At 36.9% G+C, this 12850-nt stretch overlaps 1 protein-coding gene across 1 annotated transcript in view; it reads right to left on the bottom strand.

Annotated features, from left to right (window-relative positions):
* Positions 1 to 650: 650 nt before the first annotated feature.
* HMCN1 (hemicentin 1) overlaps positions 651 to 12850 on the bottom strand; it is a 470019-nt gene continuing 457819 nt past the window's right edge. Inside the window, 3 exon segments of the mRNA XM_030936855.1 lie at positions 651 to 2078; positions 3728 to 3854; positions 9438 to 9557. Coding sequence (XP_030792715.1) covers positions 1712 to 2078; positions 3728 to 3854; positions 9438 to 9557 — 614 coding nt within the window. The 3' untranslated portion in view covers positions 651 to 1711.

Raw genomic sequence — 12850 nt, 5'->3', positions numbered from 1 at the left:
GGTTTGGGATTAAATCTTTCAGAAAATGTTGGCTTGAATAAACTCAACCTGTTCACTGCTGAACTTCTAAGTTTCTTTAATTGTTAGTGTTGACAGAAAATCTTTAATAGGAGGACATGTTATGTAGTATTTTTCAAACTTGTTTGATCATAGAACACTTGTGACTAAAAACACCTTTACTAGACTAGTATTCTGTGGAACATTCTTTGGTAAACACTGATTTAGTCAATCACCTGACTGACAGCTGGACTGTGGAGTGGATTTTTTTCCAGGTTTCTTTGAATAATGTGATTCTAGGTTAAAAGTCCTTCAATCATAGCTCACGATTAGGCCTTCACTAGTTTAATATCACAGGAGATGAATTCACTTGAGATAAGATATAAAAAACACTGTTTATGTAGATGAAAAAACTTAAGTAGTGGGAGTCATAACAGGTAAGGTAGGACATTTCTGCCACTCACTAGCTGTCTTGTCTTAAGAAAGTTACTTAAGTTATGTCTGTCCTAGGATCCTGACCTATAAAATGTGGTAACATGTGATGCTACCTCTATCTCAAGGGATCTCATGATTGTGTGTCTGTTTATGTGTATGACTTTAAATGTAATCCCTGTTTTAGCTGTAAGGAAACAAATTTTAGGTTCTTCAAAAGGTTATGAAAAAATGTGAAAATTTATTGAGGCTGATTTTAGTGTAATATTGTTTTTTTATAAAATAATTTTATAAAAGAGTCCATCAAGATATTACATAGAAAATGCACACTAAGGTAATATATATATACACTTCATAAAAATAGAATACATCTTGGCAATTGCTTAGAGTCTATTACCACCATGTACAGTGTATTGACGTTTAACATTTATGTTAATTTGAACATATGAGATTTTTAAAAAACAAACCTGTCCCACTGGTATCTTTAAAAATTGTTTTCATTGACAGGAAAATAAATTCTGTAATGTAAAAGTTATGAAGTTAACTGGATGAAAGTTTATATTAAAATGTTAAAGTTCCATGCCCTGAACAACTGTCATGAGGGCAAAGAGATTTTTTTTTTAATTATTTTCATAAGTGGTTCAGCCGATCTCACAAAATCACTGAAAATAATATCCTTGTTCTGAATGTTCAGTCAAGATAAGCACCATTTGGGATCAAACAAGACTTCCTAGTAACTGTACTATATTTTTAAAAATGAGTGGTGTTTTTCTCCTTAAAATGAAAATAGGTAAGTCCTATTATAATGTATCAATACTTACAAAAATAGCCGTAAGTTATTTTATAAGCTTTGATCAAAATACTTAGTAACTAATTTTATGATTCTAAAAATAGTCAAATGCTCAAAAACTCTATTTGACTCTGAATCAGTTGTTTTTGTTTTGTGTTTGGTTTGGCTTTCAGGAAAATGATCCTAGGTACTACACTACTATAAACCGTCACTGATAGGTCCTGTTGGATGTTCAGAGTAATCTTTGGGAAGTAACTGCTCCAGTGTAATAAATAAAATAATAAGGGACTTTTCTATACCATACTTCAAGATATGACCATGGTGGGATCATGAAAACACCTCAGAAGTACCAAGGAAGGCACACAAAACAGAGTGTAGCACCATTTTCAAGTTGCCAAGATTGCAACTGTTCAAGAGACAGTAATCTGGAAGGGGGCTTGATTGCCATGATTAATATGGTTTAAATATGTAGAATAGGCTTTGGAGAGTTCCTTAGTATGGATAGACAGACACAGCTATATAAACTATGAATGTGGTCTGATATTCAATGGTCCCGTTGGCACTGTAGGATGAGGCTCGGACCCTCATGCGGTAGGTCTCTGCTTCTCGTAGTGGTCGTGTTGTATACACCACTCCTTTCAGGTTTTCATCCCTCAAGGCAAAAGGAACAGTCTGTTCCTCATCTATCATGAGGAAAGTTGTCCTGGGATGCATCACTCCATCCTGCGTGTAGGCAACCAGCCGGATTAAATCTTGATTGGTGGCTATTCCAAATGGGAGGGAGACGAGTTTGTATTCCAAAGCATATGGACTCAAGGCACATTCCAAATCATTGGGTGGACAGTTCTTGAGGCAGAACCTAAGAACAACAAACATGTGAAATACATAGTTATCTGGAAGCAGGAGGTGGCATGATGCAGGTGATCGTGATCCATGACAACTTTCAGGCACTGCACGCAGGAGGCAGCCTGGTTGTAAAAGCGGTAAGACTCAGTCGTGTTCTGTGTCACTAACTCAAACCAGACACCAGATGACTAGGAGAAGATGCTGGTGTGAAGTCAAATATCTGTCTTGCAGCTCCATTAAAAGCAGAAGTGTCTGAGCCATTGAAGTAAGTATGAATGCCACAAGAGTATTTTCTTTAAAATGAAAAGTCAGTTTTGGAAATAAAAGCATCTGCATATATATTGGAAACACGTACTTCTTAAAGAGGAATACAAACGACTTTTTAATTATATAGTATCCTAACACTGTTTGAAAGGTGAAACAAAATATATTGATATTTTATTTTTCTAAAAATAATAAAAGGTCAATTAGGATTTCTGGTGGGGAAGGGGCACTTCTTTTGTAATTGTCGTTCACATTATTGTAGATTAAAAAGCTTTATTTATTTATTTATTTATTTATTTATTTATTTTTTGAGACGGAGTCTCGCTCTGTCGCCCGGGCTGGAGTGCAGTGGCCGGTTCTCAGCTCACTGCAAGCTCTGCCTCCCGGGTTTATGCCATTCTCCTGCCTCAGCCTCCGAGTAGCTGGGACTACAGGCGCCCGCCACCTCGCCCGGCTATATTTTTTTTTACCAGAGCGCATGTTGACTGCTTTTTGAGTCATGATGACTTTTAAATTGTTTGCCAGAAACCGGTGGTAATAAAGAGGGGGAAAAAATGCACAGAGGACCGTTTTATGAAGATAGGATTCTGCAGTCATAGTATTTTTAGAGGTTTTGTTAAGTCTGTATTTTCAATTTTCTCCTTCCTATTCCACATCTCATCAGACCAATTGCAAATAGGTTTTTGGTGGATTCTGGGCAGTCCACACTTGACTATGCCGCAGTAACTTGGTAAGCATTACCAAGAGGAAAACAAAGTGAGCTCCAGCCAGTATTTGGTTTCAGAAACACCTTCCTATTAGCTGGACCTACCCAAGAGGAACATTATCACTTGTTTTCAATCACCCTGTTAACTTGGTACCTGGATAGAGTACAACATTTCTGGAAGGAAAGAGAGAAAATAGAATGGTAGTTTATTCAGAATGCAGAAAAGCCTGTTTCAGACAGAAGGAAATATAAGCAAGATGATGTATGAATGGGCAGACGACTGACTCATCTTCACTCATCTCCATTCTCAAGGAGTGGTGAGTCAGTGAAACAACGGAAAAGGTGCCTCATGGTGCGCTCTAAGTGTGCAGAGCCCTTACCACCCTGAGGCAACACAACAGAAACGAAAAACTTGCTGCTGAGGCAGAACCCACCATGTTACATGTTATATGCTGGGAAGACTGCTTCAGGCAACACTGGCAGCCAAGAGTGAGCTTGGGTGGCAGTGGCTGCTGCAGGATGAGCTCATTTCTTGCCCACTCATTGAAGAGAATACTTACTGTAACCCCACATCTTCCTGGAGTTAGTGACTTCCTGTGAGTTACACATGACAAGAGACAAAGTTTATGTTGGTCAAGGAGTGGGAGGAAGGATTTTCAAAAGCCTGTCTGGGATGAGAAGGCAAGACATACCCTGAAACAGGATCCCGTTGGTAGTTGGGCGGACAGGGTGTATCGATGCACTGGTAGCTTCCTCTCATATTGAAGCACATGCGATTGGGCCCACAGTGTACATTCTGCTCCAGACACTCATCGATATCTAGGGACAGTACAGGGAACATGCAGCATCAGCAATGAGGGTGAGAGAAGGCCATCAGAGCAGGCACTGTGGATGTGTGACTGGAAGGTGGAGGGCTAGCCTTCTCTTCCCATGAATGAACTTAGTCCTATCTAAGCTTCTTCAACCACAAAATGGGGATCATGACACCTGGTGGGTTTTTTTTCCCAGATTGCCTCAAGCACATATTTCTTTATGTGAAAGGATATCAAAAAATGAGAGCTATAAAAGTAGATGGGGAGATATTAAGAGCTCTCTGGTGTCTTTTATATTTGGGCAATACCGTGCATTTGAGTTTTATAAAGCAAGTAATATTTTAAATGCACTATGAACAAACCAAAAATTTAAAGGACAGTTGTGAATATTTTTTGCAAAGTGAAGAATCTTCTTAAAATGTGAGTGATTTTTGCCTACTGTTTTGTTTTATAATGTCAAATTGTTGAGTGGAAAATAGGGTCTGAGATATGAAAGGAGTCAAGTTATAAATTCGGGAGAGATGGTACAGGCTAGTCAGATCTTGAGGAGAGAGACAAACAAAACAGGATCAAATACATGGCCCCGGCACCACAAAGTAAGTTGATCAAATGGAACAGTTCACCTGGATCTGGACTGTGTTGAGTCTATCTTCTGTTGTTATGGTAGTGGGATGGTCTCCTTAGGGTAATGGTATGGGGAAAATACGCAAATAAAATACTTTTTTTTTTTTTTTTTTGAGACGGAGTCTCGCTCTGTCGCCCAGGCTGCAGTGCAGTGGCGCAATCTCAGCTCACTGCAAGCTCCACCTCCCGGGTTCACACCATTCTCCTGCCTCAGCCTCCCCAGTAGGTGGGGCTACAGGCGCCCGCCACCACGCCTGGCTAATTTTTTTTGTATTTTTAGTAGAGACGGGGTTTCACTATGTTCACCAGGATGGTCTCGATCTCCTGACCTCATGATCCGCCTGCCACGGCCTCCCAAAGTGCTGGGATTACAGGCGTGAGCCACCGCGCCCGGCGAAATACTCTTTATTTTGTTGTTTTCTACACTAAGTTGTTAAGTAGAAACACACTTTAAGTGCTTCATGAAAATGAGTGTTTTTGAGCCATGATTCTTAATTTGGGGTTTATTTTTGAGTATCGGGGATCTGTAAATGAAAATGTTTGCATGTGTGTGTATGAGACAGACAAAGAATGTGAGATTGATGGATGGATTTTCTGGAAAGAGGGTCCATGGAGTTCAACACAATTTTTAAGGAATTTTAAGATCCCAAAGGTAAGAATGGTATTTTAGAGCAGTGGTTTTCATACTGGGGCATCTTCATTTCCCTGGTGATGCACGAATGTTTTCTGGCAGTATGAATGCAGGCGAATTATTTCAGGGAATCGATTCCCATATTCTCATTTTCCATAATTCTCCACTCATTTTGCCTGAGAACATCTCATGGCCTGGAGGTCTCTATTCCCTTCTCCCTGTTTCCACCCTTCTTCTGATTTACAAAGACGGGTTTCAACTAATCTCAGAGGATAAACACAGTAAGCATATTGGTAATAAAGACTGATGGTGGCAGGCCTTATTTTATCATGGCCACAAACCAATGGTCTTAGCTCGCTATTTTATTTTATTTTTTGAGATGGAGTCTCACTCTGCTGCCCAGGCTGGAGTGTAGTGGCATTCTCTCGGTTCACTGCAAGTTCTGCCTCCTGGGCTCAGGTGATTCTCCTGCCTCAGCTTCCTGAGTAGCTGGGACTACAGGCATGCATCACCATGCCTGGCTAACTTTTGTATTTTTAGTAGAGATGGAATTTCACCATGTTGGCCAGGCTGGTCTCCAACCCCTGACCTTAGGTGATCCACCTGCCTCAGCCTCCCATTAGCTCGCTATTTTGAATTAGATTTCGGAAGTGAGTTGGCTGTCATGGGGACACTTACTAACATTTTTGTTTGAAGAGAAAAATCACCTTCGACTTTTTCTGACAGTAGATCTGATTAATTTGACAATAATACAGACTTTCAAATTATATAGTGGCCACCTTCCATTAACCGAGGGAGTTAAACCTGCAGCTCTGAAGTTTTGATGAAAATATATTTAAAGCTTGTGCACATTAAGATGACAATCTGTATGACAGCGCCAGAATTCACATCCTTTACAACTATTTAAACTTATAAGAAACTTTAGTGGTTAATTTTTAAAAGTATGAGTAAAGTATAAGGTTTTCAAAGTCTAAGTCAATTGGCTGCATATAGCATTGGTCCTGATATAAAAGAGAGAAAAATGACAATTAAATGGACTGAATTGGTTCTCCAGAGGTGGGTCCTGAAGGTCAGATGCATTTCTATTATGGAAGCTGTGCTAAGAACAATGGGCATGTGTTACTATGACGTCACTGTACAGTAGTACATAACCTGGTAGTTGGATAATGGTATTTATATTGGGACTTGATACAAAAATAAGCATTTTAGATTTGGCTCCAAATATGTTGTTTTCTAAGGAAAACACAGACAATGTAATTATTTACTTAAAACAGTAAGTCTGCACAAAGTAAAAAGATAGTGGTTAGAATGATATGGAGTAAATAACTTTTTAGTTGTATGTGCTGACAATGATGTAGTATGCATTACTAGTATTATACTAGGATTAGTTTTCCTACAGGAATGAAACACAATGTGAAACAACTTTTTATTTCAGTTAATTCTTGCCGACTGGCTCTGTGAAACAATTTCTAATTATGATTTTATCAGTCAGGAGGTCTTAATCTCCCTGACAAAATGAGATTGTCTCAGTGATGTGAAAAGCCTTCTAGAAAAATGTGAAATTCAATTAGCCTTATCTTCCTTCTCTCATTAAAAAATTTTCTCTTCATATTCATCATCCACATGAATTTTATCTCATTTTCATCATGAACTCTTGCAGAAACATGAAGCCAGTGGGCTGCTGGGGACCGTGATAGTGGTGGTGTGGAGACTGGAAGCTGGATGCACATCAGTGTGCATAATAAGTTGTTATTTAGTAGTTACCTTATGATATATTTTCATTGGGTAAATATGAATCATAAAGAAATATCAGAATCTAATATAGAAATATACACTTTCTATTAAAAAGCTTTCCTAAGTACTGAGGTGCTGGGCAGGTGGCCCTCTTCTGTCTCTGGTCTATTACCCTCTCCTCAGGGTGAAGCACTCTCTAGAAATTCACTCACTCTACTCATTTACTCTACTCACTATTCTTAAAGAAGACAGAAAAATAAATAGATACTGTGTTGTCTTCTGTTCATGGATGATGTGATATCTGGTTTCTATTAAATATAAGAAAATTACGATTGAAATGAAAGTATTTTGTAACATACTGCTACAAGAAAAGAATCCCAAAATGAGCTGAAAATTTTTATATTAACAGCTTTAGAACATATGAATGTATTTAACCAAGTGCTTCTGAATACTAAAAAAAATAATTTAGGATAAACATACTTGAAACATCTGTCTTATAGAAAATATAAGTAATTTAGATTCTTGATAAACATGCATTGCATTTTTAAAACACGGATGAATAAGAGCACTCATTTTAAATGCAGTGCTCATATGTTTCCAAATTTTTAGAAGTAGATTAGTGGTGCATAAAATTAGCATAAGGATCCTTTAGTTTCTCCTCTCTGCATCTTAGGCAATTCTTGATTGGTCATGCTTTTTTTCATTTTGCAGTCTGGTGACTTTCACTTTTGACTAGAGTTTCTGTCCTTGTTCAATGTCAAATTCACTTTAATTTCCCTTTTATTGACATTTGTATCAGTAATTTCTAAATCTTTTAAAAAAACATATGCAAATAAAAAGCAGTCTTTGGTTCCTTATAAATGCCTCAAACACTTTCTAAAACTATAAAAAGAATGCAAGTTATTCTTTAGGGCAAAGAAAAAGGCATAATTGTTTTCTCTCAAGTCTTTTTAAAACCACAAAAATATGTAACCCATTTAAATTGCAAGCATTTCAAGTGACACCTGTTTCTGATTTGTCCATGTTATTTTCCACTCTCTGTAGCACAACTGAAAGCTGAAGAATGCTTGGAACTAAATAAGTGACAAAAGCAATTAAAAAAAAAAAAACGGGCACAATTTAGAAAGGAAGAAAAATTCTCTAATGAGAATAAAATATAACCCTTTAAAATCTGGCTAAGGGGTTTTATGTTTCAGTGGTTATTCCAAATGCTTCAATATCTGCCCTGTTGCCTTCCTTGGTGCCTGGAGTACCCGGAGGGGGTGTGGTTTTAGTGTGGGCATCGCCACTCCTTCAGCAAGACTCTTGGGTTGAAGAACTGGGAAAAGTGATCACATCTGGATAAAGTGCTCTCACCCCATCCTGCTGCCTCAGTGCAATGCTCCTGGTGCTCACAGCGTCCCAGGAGACAAAGGACTATTCTAGACATATAGATCTGAGGTCAAGTCCTACCTCTGCTCTTGATTATTCTAGGACATCAAGGCTCACATAATCACTCTGAGAATTAGTTTCAGAATGGGTACAAATTACCTAATAGGTGCCCATTAGAATGGGTGCAAATTATAGCCCTTGACATATTTATACTGCTGATTAAAATGAAATAACAGTTGTTTTGGAAAAAGATAACAATATGATTAAATAAATTATTCAGTACTTCAAATCTGAGTAAAATTCTCTGCATGGGGTAGGTTCTTAAAAATGTTTGGTGACTGATGGCCCAAAGCAAAAGTTACTGCTCAACTTGATGTTTCATCTCCAGCTCACATGACCCAGTTGGGGCTCTCAGGGAGTGTGAATGGGTGGGGTAGGGTGGTGTGGGGTAAGGTGGCAGTGCTCATGGTAACTAGGGTGAAGCCATTGTCTATACTGGTTTTGCCTCCTGGAACTCATTTTCCATGAGCTGCATCCCAGCAAGTCTTTTGTGAATCCCATAAAGAGAAAAAAATTCAATCGAAATTTGATTGATTTTTTTTGGTCATTGCTACACTTGCCCAAAACTCTGTTATAGAACCAATAAGCTATATTTTGATTTATTTACATGTCTGTCTCCACTAGCCTGTAAACTCTTAAAGGGGAAGACTGTGTCTTATTTATCTGTTTAAATCCTGCAATGCTAGCACATAATTGTTCCACATCAATGTAGACTCAACGAATGAATGAATCGTTTAATTGACTACCAAACTGATCACTCTAAAAATAAGTTTAATAAGAGGGACCACATATAAAATAATGTCTCACACTGAAGTAAATTTACTGAGTAACCTTCTCATTTTTCACTTCCATTTTAGTGGAATTGTAAAAAAAAGTTTGAAGAGATCTATTCCCATTAAGGTTTAAAAATATATAATATGAACTGGCTTAGGCATTTTTGCTCCTTCTAATAAGACCATTCCAAAAATGTTTCTCAACTATTTTCTTTGCTTACTTCCTCTCCCATTGCTTCTCCTGCTTGCAAAAGCAATATTTGAACATAATTCTGACCCATGGGAATGGGAAAGAAGGGGAAGCCACTAGGAGAATGATTATTCAAAAAAAAACTTCTCACACTCTCTGTTGGTTTTTAGTCAAGTTGCAACAATAAACATCCCAATGTTTTCTTACCTTGGCATGTCTTTCCATTGAGTGTGAGTTGATAGCCAGGTGGGCAGATGCATTGATAACTTCCAAAGGTATTCTTACACTCATGCTGGCAGGCATCTGTATTTTCACATTCATCAATATCTGTTCAGGAAGATGACAGTTATCACCACACAAGAAAAAAGCAGACACTGTGACAGAGCCAACTCTCATCAAGTTGTTGATATACATTAGAAAAACTTCTTGGTGATTTTATACTCGTGTGTTAAAAACTGCTCAGAGCTATTTTCTATCAAGTTTTTTTATGTTATAAAAATATTGAATATAGTACTGTATACACAGTACCATATTACAAAATATGGACATTTCTTCTATGTATAAGCACATATATGCTGAAGTCCCAACCTGATCAATTTTTATATTAGTTAAGAGAGACATGACAGAGGAAACAAATGTAGACAGGATCCTAAACCACCAAAATATGAAACTCTTTAAGGAACAGTAGAAATTTCCTAAAATATAATGTTCCTATTGAGATTGATTGCAAAAAGGAGTATTTGTTTTTATTGTATTCAAATTTTGGCTCTCTTTCTCTCTCGCAGCAGGCCTACCCATGCATAGCTTTCCCATACACAGATGTCATATGGAAATGTTTTTCATTTTTGTGACAAAAAATATTCCTCAACATTTTTTACACAATTTGAATGCACTAATGACAAGTACATACATATATAGTTGTATTACCTTTGGCAGGCCATTTAACTTCTCAAGATCTCATTTATTCTTCTGTCAAAAGGGACACTTGAGACTATCTGCCCTAATTCACAGTTTTGCTGAAAGGTTCATATACAGTAACATGTGGGAAAGTAGTCTATAAAGGGCTATCTGCTATTATTAAAGCCATGAAAATGGCAAGGAGTGTGAGAATAGTTGATAATTCAAAATTAATTGATATTTGCTTTAAGGTATGTGATTTGGGAGGCTGAAAATTTCTTGTCCCAGTGGTGTTTTGCTTTGACTAAAATTAAAATTTGCTCATAGTCTCTGATCATACACCAACCAGTGGAAGACTAGTTAACCAAAGTGTTGATTCTATGACTTGTGTGAGTTTTTACTTCTTTCCTTTAAAATCAGCTTTAACCTAAAATAACAGAAATGTAAATGATACTGAACTCCAAGTAGTTAACACAGAGCTTTTGCAAGTATGAATTTTACAGTGCCCCCAAGTGTGATTTCTGCATTCAGATGCAATACAAAGGTCATTTTTCCTGTTATGCTTTGGAATCAATTTCTTCAAAAACTAGACTTTAGCACAAGTCTAATAAGATTTCATAGTGTTAATTTGAATCTTTCATAACTTGTCTGTCCCAGATAGTTAATGAAAAGTATTTGGTGTTTATTGCAAGTTGGTCTTGTTGTGTAGTTCCAAAGCTGTCTACAGTCTTACTGTAAATTTCTTCATTGTCACAATACTATAAAATACCATATTTTAAGAAATGTTTAAGCCTATGAATTGCCCCCAAAGAAACTTAAATATCCAGTAATGGACTAGCTATAAATTTTTACTTTAGATTCTCCAAGATTGACCTTTACTGTGAAATAGTGGCTGCCTCAAATAGCAGATGACTGAGGAAGATGATTGTGATAACATAATATAGGTTTAACATAAACAGAAGACAGAAAACATTTATAAGACTCTACTATGATGAAACTGCAGCCATAGATGGTGATGAAGAAGTAGAGAAATGGGTTATTAATCAGGAAACTTTCTTAAAATAACTTGGACCTTCTGATAATTTGGAAGAAACCAGCTAATGGTGTATAGTGTGGAGGGTGTGGTTTAATTCATTTTTCATAACACAGATGTTTGAGCAGGGAAAGTAAAGGTAGATCAAAAGAAAGTGCTTGTCTAAAATGAAGGCTCAGAATGGGATGGTAACCTATCACCTAGTCTGTGAAAACCCTCTAGTGGTAATGACTGTTTGGAAGAAACTGAAAGACAAAATGTCAGATGTTAATTCTGTCAACAAAAGAATAGTGAACAACTTTAATGAAGAGTCAGATCAAAATTGTGGGCATAAAAAGTTACCAAAACTCAGAACAGTTTGTAGCAGATTGACAGTATTGTTTAATATACTAGCAAGAATACTGGAGTCCACATATTTAGCAATTAAACAGTATTTGACCACATGGGACAAAATGTAGACAATTGTTAATGAATGCATTAATGTTTGGTAGTAGAAGAAATGAGCACTGTCAACAATTCTGGTAAGCTAATCACAAGGGAGAAGTTTCCATATCCCTTATATTAATTATGCAGGTACATTAATTAATTATTATATGCAGGTACATCAGGGTGAAAAAAGACAGAAAAGTGCTGGAAAAAAATATGAACCTAAAAAGCAAAGGGTAAAGTTTGAGTGTCCAGAGGGACTGAGGGTCCAACTGAGTAGAGATGATATGGGAAGATGAATCCACCTACGGTTGGCCAAGAAGTACATCTGAGAAGATAATAAGAGGGCTTGGGCAAGGGTGGAAAAAGAAACAACAAAAATTGAAGATAGAAGGAGAAGAAATGTTTAAAAAATATTTAGCAAAAAGCATAGTTAGGAGAGAGTAAGCAAAGTGTAGAACGCTTTCGAGAAATGTAAGAAAATGAGGTCTTTGAATTTAAACAGAATTTCTTTTTTCCCTCCCTCTTTACTTCCCTCCTCTGTGCTTGCTTTTTCCAGCTAACAAATATTAAAACTAATTCCTGCTTGCTAATTCCCCTTGAGTAGGTCAATGACATGCAAATTGTAAATGTTCACAGAAAATTGAGTTAAATGAGTGACAGATGGTAATGTTTGCAACTTGAGTGAAAACAAGGTCTCAATTCTTAAGTTGGAAATTATACTTCACTTTGGCAAACAAATGAAATTATAGACTTGTGAATTTAGATAGATACTGAAAGCATATATGTTAGAGCGATAGAAGTAACTTAATTTTGTCCCAACTCATATTATCTTTTCAGTGACATACAAACATATACAATAATCAAACAGCAATTCCATGGGGACTGTGGAGCAACAGTCAATGGGATGTTGGTTGTCATACAGAACAGTCGACTGAGAAACTGAAACTTTCACTTTTAAACCACTGCTCTTCCATCAGTCCGATGTGGCTATAATCTGATGGCATATTATGTGGCAATTATGTGGCAATATTTACATCCTCTTTTAAATAAACTATATTCTGGATGCCACCAAAATTTATTTCTATGTAGCATTAAATTTAGTAACACCTTCAGGGTGACCAAAAAGAGAAACTTACTATAACACAATAAATTATCAGAATGCCCACATGTAAATCCATAATTTACTTGACTCAAGTCTGTAATAGTTTTAGGTGCCAAAATAAATGTCTTAAAATTTTGAGTCATTCCGGACTTGAGATCA

Source organism: Rhinopithecus roxellana, chromosome 8 (genome assembly GCF_007565055.1).
Source record: "Rhinopithecus roxellana isolate Shanxi Qingling chromosome 8, ASM756505v1, whole genome shotgun sequence".
NCBI classification, from domain to species: domain Eukaryota; kingdom Metazoa; phylum Chordata; class Mammalia; order Primates; family Cercopithecidae; genus Rhinopithecus; species Rhinopithecus roxellana.
Note: the sequence above shows the minus strand (reverse complement) of the source record. Positions and strands in the feature narration are given on the sequence as shown.